Source organism: Podarcis pityusensis (assembly GCF_964106645.2).
Source record: "Podarcis pityusensis genome assembly, chromosome: 11".
Taxonomy (NCBI): domain Eukaryota; kingdom Metazoa; phylum Chordata; class Lepidosauria; order Squamata; family Lacertidae; genus Podarcis; species Podarcis pityusensis.
This window is the reverse complement of record NC_138036.1, coordinates 60,048,627-60,066,954: the sequence shown is the minus strand read 5'-3', so window position 1 is coordinate 60,066,954 and position 18,328 is coordinate 60,048,627. Positions and strand designations below refer to the sequence as shown.

General features: G+C 40.2%; 1 protein-coding gene and 1 long non-coding RNA gene across 10 annotated transcripts in view; one reads left to right on the top strand and one right to left on the bottom strand.

The window, feature by feature from the left end:
- Positions 1–316: 316 nt before the first annotated feature.
- The window catches only part of PRUNE2 (prune homolog 2 with BCH domain), a 143,327-nt gene continuing 125,315 nt past the window's right edge, over positions 317–18,328 (bottom strand). For 2 of the 9 annotated variants that reach the window (XM_080972156.1, XM_080972157.1), the window contains exons 12-20: positions 18,075–18,251; positions 15,014–15,116; positions 13,331–13,462; positions 12,988–13,074; positions 12,050–12,148; positions 9,653–9,688; positions 9,102–9,134; positions 5,740–5,787; positions 317–2,596 (exon numbers count right to left, since the gene is read on the bottom strand). In XM_080972156.1, the coding sequence (XP_080828282.1) occupies positions 2,566–2,596; positions 5,740–5,787; positions 9,102–9,134; positions 9,653–9,688; positions 12,050–12,148; positions 12,988–13,074; positions 13,331–13,462; positions 15,014–15,116; positions 18,075–18,251 (746 nt within the window). In that variant the 3' untranslated portion in view covers positions 317–2,565. Of the gene's footprint in view, positions 2,597–5,739; positions 5,788–9,085; positions 9,135–9,652; positions 9,689–12,049; positions 12,149–12,987; positions 13,075–13,330; positions 13,463–15,013; positions 15,117–18,074; positions 18,252–18,328 lie in introns of all 9 variants that reach the window. The other 7 variants (XR_013977138.1, XR_013977139.1, XM_080972158.1 and 4 more) reach the window with 7 other exon arrangements.
- Positions 6,767–9,187, top strand: LOC308458535. The gene is made up of 2 exons (XR_013977531.1): positions 6,767–7,658; positions 7,705–9,187. It is a non-coding gene; the product is annotated as an uncharacterized lncRNA (long non-coding RNA).

Sequence of the window (18,328 nt, the reverse complement as noted above, 5' to 3'; positions counted from 1 at the left end):
AAAATAAGGTTAGAAGGATTTGCTGGAAATACGATTTGAACTAGAATACAAAATTGGGAGGTGAGAGGAGGTCATGGAAATAAGTTAAAGGGAAAAGGTTATGTAAAGGTTTAATCTGTTTTTGTTCTAATTTAACTCAATGCATTTTTATATATATTTTTGTTTTGTCTTTTTTTTTTACTCTATTTTATTGTTCACTCTTTTCTTGTTACTTTTTGCTTTGTTATGGTTAAATTTTTATTGTATTTTGTATTGGTTTTTTTTCTGTGTAATTTTAAACTTGGAATAAATATCATTAAAAAAAAAAAAAAAGAATCAGTGCTCAGCACTTTATGGGACTGGCACCACACAGGGCATGTGTCGTTCTTGGAACTTCTTCAAGCTTAGATTAAGGAAGAAACACAGGCAGCGTAAAAACTGATGTCAAACAAGGAACCTCAGATACACTGCAAAAATATAATTTGTTCCATGACATTTAACTACAGACCTTTCTTACTTCCTTCATTTCTTTCTGTTGACAGAACCTATTTCAATCCTTTTAAACAATCCAACTTATTGTGTTGGATCTGAAGGTTTTCTTCCTCTGATGGATGGAGCTTGCTCCATTAGAAGAAGACACTTTATATTGGATTGGCAGAAGGCTCCTTCTGCTGGAGAATGCAAACCTTTGGCTCCAAAACCAGTATATATGTAAGTGGATTCCCAATGTTCAATTTCCATCACACACACTAGTGGCAGAAGTTGAAAGATAAAGGGGTTGCAGTCATGAAGATATGGGCTGATTCAATTTTCAGTGGCACCCACTGAATTCTATGGGACAAAATAAGTGGTCTGCAGATACAACTGAAGGGGTACAAAGCTTTACACACACTCCAAAAACATGACTCACCAAAGACAGGAAGATTTAGTGTCCCTTGGTTAACCTCTTCACTTGCTGCCACTCTTCATATGAGGAAAATGGTTTGGAATTATTTTTAAATGGCGGGGAAACCTCCCTTGCCAGCAGTGATGGCTGTGATGATGGACCACAGAAGGTCCCAGCTTCCCTCTTTCTGCCACCCATCCCCTTGCATGTTGGACAGCAGACTGGTCCCTTCCCTATAAAAGAACGTATTGTTCAAGGTGAATGTGAATTATATGTGAATGGAGATAATGGCAACCACTACCAGCCCTGCCTGTCATAACGACTACAGATGACTAATGACAAATGATGATTAGTAATACAGGATATTGATTTAATCTACTTGAAGCTATATTTCTGGAGTAAGATGATAATAACTACTGACTAAATTTATTACAAAAAGCTACTATGAACATGTTATGTCTAATAGCATCCACTTTTTGATTAAATAAGACCCACACAACTCAGCATTCTATTTTCAGTCTGGCAAATTAATTTGTCACCACCATTTGAAAATAAACTAGTGTGTTTTAGAATTGCTAGGGTTTTTCTTCTCAACAGAGGGGTGTTTGTTACTGTGCAGTACTTTAGTTAGCATGAAGTTTTGAATTTGGTACTTTGTTAGTGATGACAACTGGTACTGCAATCAAATTAAGAGAGAACCTTTATTTTCTCTTTGGGGCTGTTATCTCAGCATACTATCTGATGACCTCAGCATATGTTGCCTCTCTCCCTGCATCCTTTCAGTCTGGGATTTCACTGAGGTCCATACATATTCTCATTCATACAAGGAGTATCCTTTGCTTCTGTAAGCATTACCTCCTCTGGGGACTTCCTGTTTCCTTAACAACACATAAAATTAAGAAATAAACATTCCATCCTTGTTATTCATGGCACTGTTGTGATCAAGAATAGTCCTGCATAGTGCCTGCTATTGAGATATAGTGAAAGAAAGAAAAATACTAAGAATTTTTTGGGGAACAAAGGAGTGGAATTATAGCTATTGTGGCAAACCAAGATCAGTGAAGTCTCTGAAGCACTTGTAACGCTTCATGTGAGCTCGAGCTCCCCAAATTCTTCTAAGAAGCAATGTGTGTTTGTTCTTTCATAAAGCAAGGAAGGTAGCAATCTGAGTCTCTCCTTGCACAGAATTCTGCATGCCTAATTGAGCCCGTTGAGCCCAATGCACAGGAGCCACTGGACTGGGGCATTGTTATAGGGAAATAAACATTTCTAATGTAACTTGGCACAGATATGTTAATACGCTGAAGCCAAAATGGAACAAAAAATCAAACGTCCAGAATCACGGATGAGGCACACTGACGGCAAAATTCAGAACTGGGGGGAAATGCATATTGCAGGCAGCACTTCTGAAGGTAATGCACAAATCTGCACGTTGCTGCCTATTTGGCAGTAGCAGCCCTCCATATATATTTTTATTTTACTTCAGAAAACTCTGAATGGCACTGAGTGATCAGAGAACAAAGGTTGCAATCTACCAGGAACTATTCTTGCACCAACAGGCCTCATGAAAAGAAATGAGGCTGGTGCACAGGGGTCATCCTGGAGGATTGTGCTCAAATGAGAAACCCAAATTGTCCCCATCCTCGAGGCCCAGGCACACCAAACAAATGAAAATTCTCTTCTGCACTTTGCCAAGGAAGTTAGGGATTTCCTTTCACTGTCATGTCAATCCTTTAGGGAAATAAAAGAAGAAGAAAACATTTAGTATGGTATATACATATTGGTGCATATGTATTGGAGCACAGGGCAGGATGCATTCATAGGAGTCCCAAGTAGTGTTTGTCCCATGGCCCAAGCCAGACACCCCAACCATTTTCTGGGCTCTATTAAAATGCTCTCCCCACCTTTCCCCATCTTCTTCAGGAATGCCCTAATCATGCCAGGAGCCTCTTTTGAGTCAACTGTTCAAAAAGAACAAACATGCAATTGAACAGGAATAAAACATGCACAACATTTCAGTACTCCTAAACATTACTCAGGTAACATTGTGATGGATAGTTTTATTAAAATGGCAACACCAATGTAAATATACTTGATGAGATCATAGATATACTAACTTACTACTTCACCAAACCTTTATTAGGCATTGTAAATAAAGCATGCATCTATAAAATTTTAAAATATATACAAATAAACAGCATTGTAAAATTTTGTGATAACAAGGGTTTTCATTGGAGTTTCTTCCCGCTAAATAGTGTCATTCACCGCTATAAGGGATACTATTCATAAAAACTCAGCTACCCTTCCAGGTCAATGTCAGACAGATAGAATTTGATATTTTCATTGTGCCATGATACTAGGCTACCCAGAAAAGGGGATAGCACATGTTTGCATAGCTGGTTGTACAACAGACAGTAGAAAAGAATATGTTCTACTGTGTCTGGCACATTCAAAAAACATCCACAATGTCTATCGTTTCTGGGGATGTACAAATATCTGCCCTTGACAAAAGATGAGGGGGAAATGTTCCGTTGGGCCATGTGTTGGACTGGAATTATTAATTTTGAAATATAGGTGACCCTGTTATCTGTTGCATTTAAACCATAAAACTTGGGGGAGCAAATTTTATTTACAGCTGACTCAATGTTTTGTTTTTCAATGTCCCTTAATCTTGATTGAATATTATGATATATTGCTCACTTGAATTATACAAGGGTTCCAAGTCAATACCAATAGATCCGATTTTGCTATGTAAGAGTTGGAACCCTCTGAATTTATAAAAGTCCTTAAGTAAGTCAGAGAGCAGACTCGAAGGTTGGCAACAGAAATGGCACTGCATATTTTATAGTGCTGGCCCACACCCAATATTCCATCGTGTGTATACCTAGTTCTGCACACATCGTCTCATACTTGATTGAACTTGAGAGCCCCAAGATACATCTCAAGAAACTTGAGTGTATCATATCTAAATCATTATTATATGCTTGTATCCATATTGGGATCCCAAAAAGTAGCTGGGATGACCCTTTAGCTTGAAAAATCTGATAGCAGCCGGTCTAAATAGGTTACCTTTCTGAAAATAAAAGTGAGTAACTGCCTGTTTTATAGCACTTGTGTGATGGTTTGACCATCCATTTTGCATGAGTCACATGACTCATGTGGGGCATGGATGGGAAGATGTGTGTCCCAGTTTTGGGAGTCAACATGTTGGAGGGTATGGTGTTCAACTTTTTATTTTTACACATGTGGTTTGTGTGTGTAGTTTGGTTGTTTCTGGCTATCCCTTTTCACTTCTCCCTATGTTGCTACTGTAAAGGAGGACTTTAAAAAAGAAATAGTGTCCACTAGAGAAAAGAGAAGCAATGGTAGAATGCTATGTTGAAGGTATGCAGGTACCCAGACAAGGTACTGAACTCCCCAATTTATAGTGGGGAGAGGTTATGGCACAAGGCAGTAGAAACAAAGAAACCAATATATAGGGGAGAGTTAGTGCCTTACTCTTCTGGTAGTCTGAAAGAGTTGTAGTCTTTATGTATGAACTACTCCTAGATGTAATGTCATCCAGGATAATCAGTGATGAACAAGAATAGTATGCCCATTCTTTTTAAATACTGTATTGGCCCGAATATAAGCTGCACCTGAATACAAGCTGCACCTTTAAAATTGGGGGGGGGGGAGAGAAAAAAAGAAAAAATACCTGAATATAAGCAACTCCATTCCTCACTGCTCCTGGCTGCATACCTGGGGGAGGGGAGCCATGTTGCGTTGCCGTTGGCCTTTCCCCTTCCCGGCTTTGGGGGAGAGGACGGGGGACTACGCACAGGGCGGGCACTGCTTTGCCGCACTCCTGGTACTGTTCGCCCCGCGCTCCTGGCTGCATACCATAAGGTCGCAAATATAAGCCACACTTTAACTTTTCACGGTCGGAATTTGGGGGGAAAGTGAGGCTTATATTCAGACCAATACAGTATTGCCTGAACTTTACAAAGATGCACAGAGAAAAATTTCATTCACACCCTCCCTACAAAAACCGGTGTCCAATCTAATCAATACAAATTTATATGCATTGTCAAAAATGAGAAGCAAGAAGAATCTATACCTAAAGCAAGTTGTGCTTACGTCCCATTGAGATTAATGGGTCTTAATTAGTTACGATTCATCTGTGCTGTTAATTTCAATGGTGCTTAGTGATAACTTTCTTGTACTAGGGCCCTAGACCTTTGGTCTGTTTACAGTATGACATCTTATCTATCCTATCCTATCCTATCCTATCCTATCAATGTGGAATAAAGAACTACAACCAAGTGCATTCTTATTGCTGATATTTACCTTGAGAAGTAAATGTTTATTCTGGAGAGCTATTTCCTGAACTAGAGAATGAAATTCAAAACATGCAAAATGCATCTGCTTTTTTGAAGAAAGCATTTGATATTCAAACTACAAATGCAGGCAAATGAGAAGAGACCTGGATGGAAAAGACTTTGGAAGGAGGACTGGGTAGACTCTAGAAAAACGTCATTAAAAGTATATGAATGCTGCAAATCATTTTACTTGTGTTCTATAAGTCAGACAGGTTTCATGGACTAACCTGTTTACCATTCCAACCTGATGTTTGGAGATTTTTCCCATATGTGGGCAGCACAGAATAGTGCACCACTTTAAAACATGAATTGTTTAAAAGTGTACCATTGCATTTTAAAAAAATAATGAGTTATTTTCTAGCAGCACTAGAAAAAGCTAGCTAGACAAACCATGTAAGTATATGGATTTGGAACAGGCCACCTGGAGTTTACCCAGTTCTTCAGCGTCTCTTACACTGCATGATCATGAAATAAAATGGAAATATAATGCCATAATTAATTGTAAATTCTTACTCCTGCTGGACTGAAGTTATTTCTGGCTCATTTGAAAGACAGCTTGCTCTGAAGACAAGTGGAAATGAACAGTAGTAAAAAACACACACAACCCTCTTTTTAGACAGTTAGGGAAGTAATTCATTTATTTTAAACATAAGAAATATATTGAGGCGAGGCATACAGTTTTGTGGGCCAAGTTCACTTCCTCAGCTGCATGAAGTGATTATAGAGGCAAAAAGAATTGCCCTCCCTGCTGAACCCACAAAACTCTATGCCATAATAAACCTGATTGTCTTTAAGATGCCAGAAGACACTTTTTTCATTGAAACAGACTAACATGGCTATCCCATTGGAATCAGCCACTTTAAAAAGTCTTAAGGGTATGCAAGGTTAAATAGATTAACAACTTATTCCTATAGACAGTTGCCCGGAAGAAGTAGTAGTAGTAGTAGCAACAACAACAACAACTACTACTACTATTATTTATGGTTATATCCAGGTCTTTTTTCAGCTGGAACTCACTGGAATTCAGTTCGCGCCCCTCTCAGGTGGGTTCCATTGCCATTATAAGCTATAAGTTCATGGTGAGTTCTGGCACCTCTTTTTCTAAAAAAATAGCACTGGTTGATATTTTATTGTGCTTTTAATACTTCGTTGGGAGCCGCCTAGAGTGGCTAGGGCAACCCAGTCAGATGGGTGGTATCTAATTAATAAAGTTGTTGTTGTTGTTGTTGTTGTTGTTGTTGTTGATTCACTGCTTATACCCTGCCCATCTGGCCGGGCCTCCCCAGCCACTATGGGTGGCTCCCAATAGAATATTAAAAACATGATAAAACATCAAAAATTAAAAACTTCCCATAACACATAATGAAACATTTAAAACTTCCCAATTTAAACTTCCCAACATTTAAAACTTCAGATGTCGTCTATTAGTCATATAATTGTTTATTTCTTTGACATCTGATGGAAGCGCGGGCACCACTACTGAGAAGGCCATCTGCCTGGTTCCCTGTAACTTCAAATAATAGATAATAATATAAATAATAAAATTATTATTATTATTATTATTATTATTATTATTATTATTATTAACTTCTGGCATTGAGGGAACTGCCAGAAGGCCCTCGGAGCCAGATCTCAGTGCCCAGGCTGAAAGATGGGGGTGGAGACACTCCTTCAGGTATACAGGGCCAATGCCATTTATCATAGAATTGTAGAGTTGAAAGGGACCCCTAAGGGTCATCTAGTCCAACTCCCTGTAATACAGGAATCTCAACTGAAGCATCCATGACAGATGGCCACCCAACCCCTGCTTAAAAACCTCCAGTGAAGGAGAATCCACAACCTCCCAAGGGAGACCATCCCACTGTTGAACAGCTCTTACTGTCAGAAAGGTCTTCCTGGTGTTTAGTCAGAATCTCCTTTCTTGTCACTTGAAACCATTGGTTTGAGTCCTACCCCCCAGAGCAGGAGAAAACAGGCTTGTTCCCTCTTCCACGTGACAGCCCTTGAGATATTTGAAGATGGCTATCATATATCCACTTAGTCTTCTCCTTTCCAGGGCAAACATACCCAGCTCCTTCAACCATTCCCCGTAAGGCTTGGTTTCCAGACCCTTGATCACCATTTAGGGCTTTAAAGGTCAGCACCAGCACTTTGAATTGTGCTCGGAAACATACCAGAAGCCAATGTAGATATTTCAGGACCGGTGTTATATGGTCCTGGCAGCCATTCCCAGTCACCAGTCTAGCTGCCGCATTCTGGATTAGTTGTCATTTCTGAGTTACCTTCAAAGGTAGCCCCATGTAGAGCACATTGCTGTAGTTGAAGTGGGAGATAACCAGAGCATGTACCACTCTGGCAAGACAGGGTGCTGGCAGGTAGGGTTTCAGCCAGAATACCAGATGGAGCTGGTAGACAGTTGCCCTGGATACAGAGTTAACCTGCACCTCCATGCAGAACTGAGTCCAAAATGTCCCCCAGGCTGTGCACTTGGTCCTTTATGGGCACAGTTACCCCATTCAGGACCAGGGAGTCCCCCACATGGGAGTAAGCTGAATTCTATTCGCTTAGCTCTGGATAAGCATGCATAAAAAAGGCTATGTGCTACATCCAAAAAGTTTCTATTCACTAAAATATTACACTTCCCTCTATAAATCTCAGGTGCTGATGTACCAATATTAGCCACCCCGGGCAGATGTGGTAAAGCAGCATCAGCAATATAGGAGGTGGCTGTGTGCCACTGTAAATACATCCAACCACCACGGAGTGAGCTTTGTTGATGTAATGCAGGAAACTTCATATGTAATCATCATGAATGGTGCTGGGGTTACTGGGGTTACACTGTATAAACAGGATTGCAGATTGGCTTTGCTCCAGTTCTAAGCACCATTCAAAGTGACTACAAGCTTTAGAACTTAGCGGTAGAGCTCAAAATTGTGTAATAAAGTAATCTTCTGGCTGCTTATGCTTTTGGAAAGGTAGACTTTGATCCGCACAGCTTCTGTAACAGCATCATTAGTTACCCTCAAAGAAACAAAGGCTTCTAAAGCTCATGCAATAGTTGTGACAGCCAAAGCATAGCCAAACCACTTCCTCTAACATAAAAGTTGTCAGGGTTGTTACCAGCATCAAATCTAATGATCTGTGGCTTTGTGACAAGAAATACTATGCTATGTTCTCTTAACCACATGATGACTACCTATGACAAAAGACAGGCCTGGAGGTCAGTGAGAATGTACTCTTTAGATAATTCCCAATGATCTTCAGCTGGCTCAGTCTGATTTAGAGTTTGTGAACAGGATCAACTGGCTTCCTACAGAGTATTTATTTTCAAGCAATTTGCCAGATATTATATTAGAGGCCTGCATAGCTAAGTAAATAAGTATAAACGTGTGTGTGTGTGTGTGTGTGTGTGTGTGTCTTACACAGGTCAACAAGGAATCCAAGTAAAAATAACAGTTTATTTAAGGAACATTTTCCAAGCTATCAGCACAGCAAATCTGATTAAGAGGTATGTTTCACTCAAATCAATGGGACCTATTTTTATCAAGTATTTCTCCAATCTAGTACTCTCCAGGTGTTTGGGGTGAGAACGCCTATCAGCCCCAGCCAGCCTGGCCAGCGGTTAGGGATGATGGAAGTTGTAGTCCCAAGCACCTGGAGGGTATCGGGTTGGAGAAAGCTGGCTTAGGATATGAAGTGTGGCTGTGATTTTTGAATGAGCTTAGTTGATAAGTGAATAGAGTTCAATGATACACACCAACCTTGGAATAAATCCCATTGAACTCAATGGGATTATTACTGAGTAGGCATGTACAAAATAGCACTGTTTCCTTGAAATAGATATAATGCCACTGATTACCAGAATGCTGTCTTACTTTGCTGATGCTTCCCTCAGCTCTTCATCCAGTCTGCATGAATAAAAGTTACAGATGTTTCCAGGACAGGGGCAGCGGGGGGGGGGGGGGGGGAGAAGAAGAAGCGAGCAGAGCATAAGACAGAAGCAGGCCAAAAGCAGAGCAAAGATCAAGCAAGGTACATGCTTTTTTAAAATTCAGCCCCAATGTTATAGATCTTCAGTTCCCTATGGTGTCATTGACCTATCAGTTTCATGTTTCATATATTTAGTTACTCTGGAAGTGGCCACATAAAGGTAGCAGAGCATGGGTGTCTGTGGCATGCATTGCTGTACAAAGACGGCAACAGTGCTGTAACTAACGAGATTTAAGTTAGCAGCTGCAGGCAAAGTCACCTATGTTTCCAATTTAGCATTCTTTAGTTATAAACAAGGCTGAACTCAATGGAACTCATCAACAGAGTTCCATTATACAGAGCTATGGGAGTTCTTTTGTGCCTGTAATAGTCAGCCCATCGCACTTCCTCACAGTCAGAAACATCAAAACAAGCTGCAGCAGAGCAAGAGTGTTACCTTACTCTTCTCTGAAAGGACCTGTCTTCTTCATACCTTTCAAGATAAAAGTGGGTGAAGGACAAAAACATAGGTCAAATGATATGCAATTGCCACCTTTATGCCAAGTATTTCACCTCTATATTTAAATGAACAAGGAACCTATTATTAATACATCAGCTAGTTTAAATGTAGAGTTATGGGAGATAACCTGCTGTAGGAAGGAAATGGCATGGAATGCCTTCTTTTCCCCACAACAGCTTTGCAAACCAAAGAGAGAATCCCAAGATACCATTAATATTCCAATAATGATTTAGTGTCTTTGAAAATCTCTTCTGAATTATAACTTCAGGCAGCAGTAGAAAAAAGGGAAGCAGAAGCTGGGTTTTGTACCTGCTGCCGATGTGAGTGCAGATGGTATCAAAATGTGGACTTGCATCCACACAGTTATGCTCATTTGGACCTTATTCAATTGGCTGGAGGCTCTGCATGTTCACATCCAGAGCCACTATGCACACAGAAATGGGTATGTTATTCCAGCTTTTTGGAGCGAGAACAACAAGTTATGGTTATTTCAACACCTGATATGGTTGTCCAAGGATTTGTCAAACAGAGAAAATGCCACACTTCCAGAATCTTTATCTGTTCAGAAATAAGGCACCAGATGTAGATATTTTAATGTATAACAGTGGGTCCATATGCCTTTCTACCTTGGTTCCACCTCCTTTTTAATGCCTCTGGGATTCCACCTCAGTAGAGCCCAGTTTTCATTGTTTACATTGATGATCTTTAGATGAAATGTAAACATGTCCATGTATCATCAGATCATGTTTCCTTGGGCTTTACCTAACATCTTTTATTATGATGTTCTAAAGTTTAATCAGGGGATTTCAACTCTTTAGTATCTGCAGTGATGGGTACATTTTAAATATATGTCGTCTGTTTAAAAACCTGACATCTTAGTTGCCTGTCTGGTGATAGGGAAAGGAGAAGGGATTCTGATTGCAACATGCCAAATCTAGGTCTTCCACATGGTGCAACATAGCTATTATTTATGAAGAAGAGGACTTTTCAGTGAGAGAAATACCGTATGTACAGTAGGAAAAGAAACAAAGAAACCAAAGAGATAAGAACCTTGGAAGTATTATGATTTTAAATTTCCTCAGACTAGCAATTTGCTATCTTCCAAATTTTCAATCTGATTTATCTATTAATGGAACACCCTAATTTGTGACATTCATGCTATCTCTGGTTATCATCCCCTTTTGACTTTATTATTTCCCAACAATTAGCAAGATAATATTTTCAGAACAGAACTTCCTTATTTTCCACCATATTTCTCAGGATTTATATTCAAAATCTGAAGTCTCCACATATTTCAAGCTAATTATGAGCCCTCCTAGCTTCTTTTATGAAAAAATATGTCGAGAGAGAGAATATATATATATAAATGTTATTATGTAAATGCAAAGCATGATTATTACTAGTAGTAATAATCCTGAGACACAGAATGCGGGAGTGACAGAGAGTGAAAAATGGTTGCTTGCCTAAGGCCACCTAATTAATTATATGGCAGAGGTGAGATCTAAATCTGGGACTTCCATCTTCACAGCCCAGTATCTTAGCTTCTGTGCAAAATCAGTTCTAATAAAATAATGTAAGAGGTGATGCCCCTATTTGCACACAATTTTATTCTACAACAAAGTTCATTTACCCTGTTCATATCTTCATGCTTTAGAGCTAACTACATGTTACACTGTTCACACTTGCAGGGAAACACACTCATAAACTGACCACATGTATTTTAGAGAAAAAGCCGTTGTGGAGCTGCCAATCTGGACTGAGCCCCTGAGCCTGACTGCACCTTTGGATCAGAATGGGGAGCGTGTTGCAGACCCATGGAGGTGCGGCAGGCAGGGGGAGAGAGAGAGAAAAAGAGTCCATGGCAGAGGAACTATCTCTGAACCCTTTGGGGTCTTGCACCAGCAAGGGCAGACAAACAGGGGAAGCTTTATTTCCCCCTCTGTTGTTTTGAACAATCCCCCTTCCATTGGTTTTAGCGGGAGGGAAAATAACTATGGCAGCAGCTCCAGGGCTGGTGTAGTTTGTCTCACTTGTACGGGTTTGTGTGTGGGAGTATGTCAGGGCAATAGGGAGGGCCTTGGGTCTTTGGTCCAAAGTCTTCCTCACCTAACTTTTCCCAGCCAATTCCACCAGAGTGATGGCGGCTGATCTTTCTGCTGCTGTAACAAAGACGTCTCTGTGGACCACCTCCTTCTCCACCCCCAGAGGGGCAACTGGATACAGTAGCCCCTCAGCCTACCTTCCTGGGAGCATAAGATTGCTCCCTAAAAGCAATTATTTAGTTTCATAAAGGTAACATTTCTAATTATTATTCTCTTATTGTTTTTCACTTACTTGACAATACTTTCAGGGATATTTACATATTCCATTGGAATTAGTTCACTGAGCTCTGCCAAAGTGCTCACATATTTTATCTTACTGCTGAATTTTGAGCTGAAAACACAAAAGTACCATTAATTAATTAATTAAATAAGATACATTCACAAATATGCAAGATACCGAGTGCCATGATAGTTTTCTATGTTCAATAACAAAAAGCTGAATCAATCACTTTTAAGTTTCACAGGTGAACACTCCTTCAGTGTATCTTCAGTATATACTTAGTGTTTTTAAGGAGCATCATGGAGATTAGGAGCCCACACATGAGCATTGCAATGTGGGTTGACATGGCTACCCTCATTTTGTAGAAGGGGAAGGATGAGGTTAAATGGTAATGATTCACCTGAAGGGTGGGGAGCCTTTTTAGCCTAGGACCACCCACCTGTAAAAGTTGACCCACAAGGGTGGAGGGAGGGTTCTGCTTTGCCAGCACATTCCCCACAGGGAACACACTGCAGGATTTAACCCTATGCTCATCAGTTGATGAGTGGGAGATTAAATTGTGATGCTTTGGCTATGCACCAGTTTCCTGTGAGTGACTGCTGGATGCACCTAATGCAGAACAGAACCCCATCAGCTGATGTCTCCAGCTGGCCTTAGTTTTGGAGGGAATGACCTCTCAGGCCAAACTGGACACCCTGTTTTAAATCAACTACTAATCTCATTGCTGAGATAATATTAGGATAAGGACTCCTTGGCTCACAGCTCACACTTTTTACCATCAGCTTTCACACAGTAACAGTTTCTCTTGGAGTTATTTTGAATAAACCATTTGATGGCTTCCCTCATAACATTTTTCTTGTCCATTTCTCTTCTTCTGTTAACAAAAACAGCTTTAGAAGGACCTCTGACCAGGCACCATCTCAGCACTTGTAAGAGTTTGGAACTATTACCTTATAAAAGGCCGTGTCACTGCTAAAATTGTTCTGATAAACCAAGAGGGGTGAACAATGATGAAGGATTTCAAGTTCTTCCTTAACCTGTGTTTGAAAAGAAACACATTTAAGCCTTCAAAGCAATATATATTGCCTAAGAAAAATCTTGGTCATGTGCATCTTCTGCCCTAGTCAGGATTCATCCACACCAAATGCCCTTTTTCTCTAGCGTTTGGTGGGAAGTGTGAAACTAGTTCCTGCATATATTAGTATATTGAAGGAGAAATGGGGAAAGGGCTTTAAAATAATAGGTATGGCAAGCCAGACACAATAGATAGAAAGCAAGCCATGAGCTACAGACCGCCTGTCAATCATCTGGTAACATCTTTTCATCCATCCCAGTCCTGGCATCTTTCTCCTTGGTGTGGCTCCGTTCAAGTAAACAATCATATAGTCTTCAGCAACCATGAGCTCCAAGGTACTTATTACATATCTGAATGGAAACAGAGAGAGAAAATGAATGAGAAGAGGGGGACAATGAATAATTTGTTCAAAACCTATTCTTTGCTCTTCAAAAGAGTACAATCTTGTGATATAAGCAATGGCTAAAGTTTTCATAAATTTCACTATTAACTAATAGGGCTCCTGTAGTCAGTGGCAGACCTGGGCTGGATCTACATTTGTCTTCTAAACATTTTTTAAACTAACGTTCTATAGTGCTTAACAGCAGTTTCCCATTGCTGGTGGCTTCATCTGCTGTCACATTTTAATAACATATTTTTAATGTAATAAACGAAAAGTGTAGATCTGCCCTTGGGCTTTCATATTTCAGCAGCGCCCCCCCCCAACCTTCGATTCTAAATCATTGTTGCAGTGCCCCCTGCAGCCCACATTCAGCTCAGTGTCCAGTGTGGGTGAACTGGTCATGCTACCCTCTGCAGTATCATATGTACCAATCCAACCCCACATGTGCTACATTTATATGCTAAATAACTACACATGTGGCACACGTCAAAATTGGCACATATACCCTCTAGGTGTGTTGGATATTTAACCAAGAGGGCCATACTAATTTTATTTTTTAGAACAGTGGGAGCTCAAACAAACAGCAGGGAAATGTCTACACCTGCTTCCATTGCGAGGAAAGTCAGAAAATAAGTGTAGAAACCCCAGGACACAATGAGTGGCAGGAAATTCAACCAGAAGACTTGCCTCATCCTTAATCTACAACATGGTCAACATTTGAGACTGAAGTTTTATTATTTCAGCACTGGCAGGTTAAATGGAGATCAAGGAAGCCATTCCTTATTTGAACCAGAGAATGGCTGAATTCATACTGAAGAATAGATGACATAGGAGTCACTTTGCCATAGCTCCTCCACTTATGATAAGTTGGATGCAGGAAGGAATTTTAGTGAGTGGGACTGAGGTGCATGGGGGGGGGGGCAATCTCATAAACCCCATTTCCAATTTAGCTAGCATATCTCTTCTGATATGATTCTCCTCATTCCTCCTTTCCTCTACTATCCAAGTGGAATAGGAGAAAGTCACAAGAAGCAGCCTCCATGTCAATGTATGGGATTCAGTACCAGGGTCAAAGGCTGGAAGATGGCATTCACTGGCTTTGTGTATGAGCTGTCATGTATGAATAGTCCTTCAAACATTCACTTAGGACAAATTCCATCACCAGTAGTGAAGCAAGAGAAAAAGAGTTATTATTATGGGTCTTGGTCTGTCATCTCTGGGTGATTCTAACTCAAAACAGCATAGACATATTACAAACCTTGGAGAATAGCAGGAAGGAGGCATACAGATCTATGGGCTCTAATTCTTTTTTTCCTTTTTCTTTTTGCTTTATGTGCACAAACCAAACGTCTTTCACAGGGAAGCATTAAATGACAAAGGTACACACATTTCTGATGCATTTAGGTCACTTTTAAACCTTCAGCTTATCTCTCAAACAAGATTGTTATCTATTACAACACAAGTGCAGGCATTAACTTCAAAGACATGATGACCACATTGTTCATGCCTCATCACTCACAGGAAAAGGTTTTCCATGACATAGTTGTAATCAGTTCGACTGCTGTCTGGCAGAAAACATGCAGCAAACACAATGATGGCATTTAGACCATCCCCATAGTATCCTGTGGAAGAAACAAAAATGCATTTGTTTCCCATAAAGAATGCTTAACTGCACAATCTCGAGAAAGCAACCTGGCCGGCCTCACAGCTGCTGAATATCTCTGTACATGCATACACTCTGTATTTTCTGGGAGCAGAAAGTGCATGAGAGCAGGTCTTATGTACCCGAAAGGTCACAGCTCTATTCTTTGCATAGGGCAAGAAAAGTCACAAAGGATGCTTCCAGACCTCTTCTTCATTCCTGATATGTTTGAAGGGAAATTAAACAACATAGGTTATTTAATGAACTTTCATTCTGATTTGCTAATGGGAAGGTTAGATGGCATTGTGTCAAAGCAAGTGTTGTTCCACAATGCATCCCTTTCCTTATTGCAAAAAGTCTGATCTTTCTGGGTAAGCAGATTTGTTATGCAAAATCTCCCAATCAACTGTAATTGTACAACACAAATTTGCTGGTATGTGATTGAATCCCATCTGAAAATAATGACAGCCTGAAAGCATCCAAAATATGTTTAAGGAATACAATTCTAGAGAGTTGCAAATGAACTTTTGTCTTAGATGTTCCTAAAGTTATAAAATGTTTTAAATATTTTCTCTAATTTATTTTTAATTGGATTCTCTTACTGCTTTATTGTTGCTGCCACCCTGGGCACCATTGGGAGGAAGGGTTGTATAGAAATTTAATAAATGAATAAAATAAAAATAAAGTTCCATCTTCTTCAAAAGTGTCTGCAGAATAAGGGCCATAATCAGCCTGCTCTGGGATTGAACCCAGCTTTTCCCCCATCAGGGCTTACCTAGTGTCCATATTGAACAGTTGTGAGCAGCCTGCCTTGAAAATTTCCACACTGACCCATTGTGGGAGATTAGTGTAGGAGTGCTATGGATATTTCAAATGGCAGACAGATCACAGGCATCTGCAGCAAATTACAGTGGTGCTGAAGAATGCCTTTGCATTCCACTACCTCCCCACTCCAAAACAAAACAAAAACAACCCCAGATTGGGCAGTGCTTTTTTTTCTGGGGGTACTCAAGGGTATGGAATACCTTTTTTCTTTTTTAAAGCACTGCAAAGTGGGGGACTCGGCCGCACTGCTACCACCAATTAAAAAAACCTCTCCTCTTACCACAAGTCGATAATTCTTTTATAGCAGAAGCTTTCCAGCTTTGCCACAATAAGCCTTCTCAGAAGGGGATGGAATAATACAACCTTTCTACAACTTTATAAAACTCACCAGTCCAGAAAATAGTATTAAGGAACAAATATTCTAAATTCATTATCCATTGAGGCATAAAGAATTTCATAAAAAGAAAGTACAAATAAATATCATATTAAAATAGACAATAATGTGAATGAACGGATTATACTAAAAAATAATATTGATTTAATTTTAAAAAAAACCAACAACTTCTGGTTCTTGTAAAGTATAAGAGGTTTCCTACTCATAGAAATGAGAAAATCTTCATGGTCTTACAAAGCAACTCCTGTCATATGGTGCTGTCATGGGTCCTTACTTCTAATTGGCTCTGAGGCTGCCATACTTTGGCAGATGTGCCACTACAATTACACAAGCCCACTTTTAATGGTTCTACTTTGTAATCCCATGCAAAGCCAAAAGTTTATTTGCAGCATTACATTTTTAGTCACACAGAACAGGAAGCAATTCAAAATCTCTAATGGAATTTTTTTATTTTATTTCATGCAGTCTGTTATGGTCATTAAAGGTAAAGGTAAAGGGACCCCTGACCGTTAGGTCCAGTCGTGGATGACTCTGGGGTTGTGGCGCTCATCTTGCTTTACTGGCTGAGGGAGCTGGCATACAGCTTCTGGGTCATGTGGCCAGCATGACTAATCCGCTTCTGGCGAACCAGAGCAGCGCACGGAAACGCCATTTACCTTCCCACCAGAGTGGTACCTATTTATCTACTTGCACTTTGACATGCTTTCAAGCTGCTTGGTGGGCAGGAGCTGGGACCGAACAACGGGAGCTCACCCCATTGTGGGGATTCAAACCGCTGATCAGTAAGCCCTAGGCTCTGTGGTTTAGACCACTCATTAGTTGAGTGCTAAAATCAGAGTTGTCGGGTTCTCAGGTTTGCCTTGAAGACCTTCCCAATAATAAACAGGCATGTGGAACTGGTTATGGCTACTCAGTCATGCTCTGCACATGGCCGATAATATACTGTTATTAGCTCAACTTGTTCCAGGACTGAAGTCTAGCTAAGACTGGAAAGTGTCTCTAGGGCTGAGGCTTGATGAACACTGACTCTCCTGCCTTAGTCCTTCTGTCTGTTCTCCTCTCTGTCTCCTGTAAAGCATAACAGATTCATGCTTGGAAGAGGAGGGGGGTCACAGGAGCCAATTCCATTCTACTTCCTTTGCTCTTTGAAAAGCGTACATCAGCCTCTCTGTGTTGTGACCTAGTGAGGACAGGAGGACTGTCATCCTCAATCCACTTACAACATGAAGTCGGAGAAACTGCTCTGGAATGAGTTGATTCACTTAGGACACAAGGCAATACAACTAAAAATCTAAAAGGCAGCCATGTTCTTTGAGTAAAGGTCACAGCTTTCACTGGCAGGCAGAACTAACTTGAACACCAACACAAGTGAGTCAATTGTTCCTGCAATATTTAAGTCTATAAATGTACTATGAACTAGTTTTTTCCTTCCTTAAACCTTTCCTTTGTAACTATGTAAGCTAGTCCTGGAAAATGAAGTGTTTTAAACATAGAATAAAAGAAATTAATGGTAAACAGATTGCTGCTACAGTTTCAGAATAGATCTTTCAATCGACAAGGATTTCACTGGGCATGTAGAACCAGGCCTGTTTCTTTCCTTAATGAAAACTTAATCTAAATTTGGATCTTATGAGATAAGAATATTAATAAAAGGAGTATTGTTTTCTATTTGGGGTGGGTGAATGGCTTTTTTGTTCCATGCTACTAGAACAATCCTACCTCCGTGAGAAATGACCCTTTTATAAGGCTCAATGGCTTTCATATCGATCCTCTGCTCCTGTTCTCCAATGACAACTGTTCTCCATAACCGGTTGTCTTCTCGCTCTTCCTCAGCAGTATATTCTGGGATTGCTTCAGATTCCTCTTGGGAAGATTCCTTAATGGCCGGCTGCTCTTCTGAGGAGTGCAGAGGCAGGTGAAAGAGAGAATAAAGTGGCAGGTTATTACTGACATCTGGAGAAACATCATCAAAT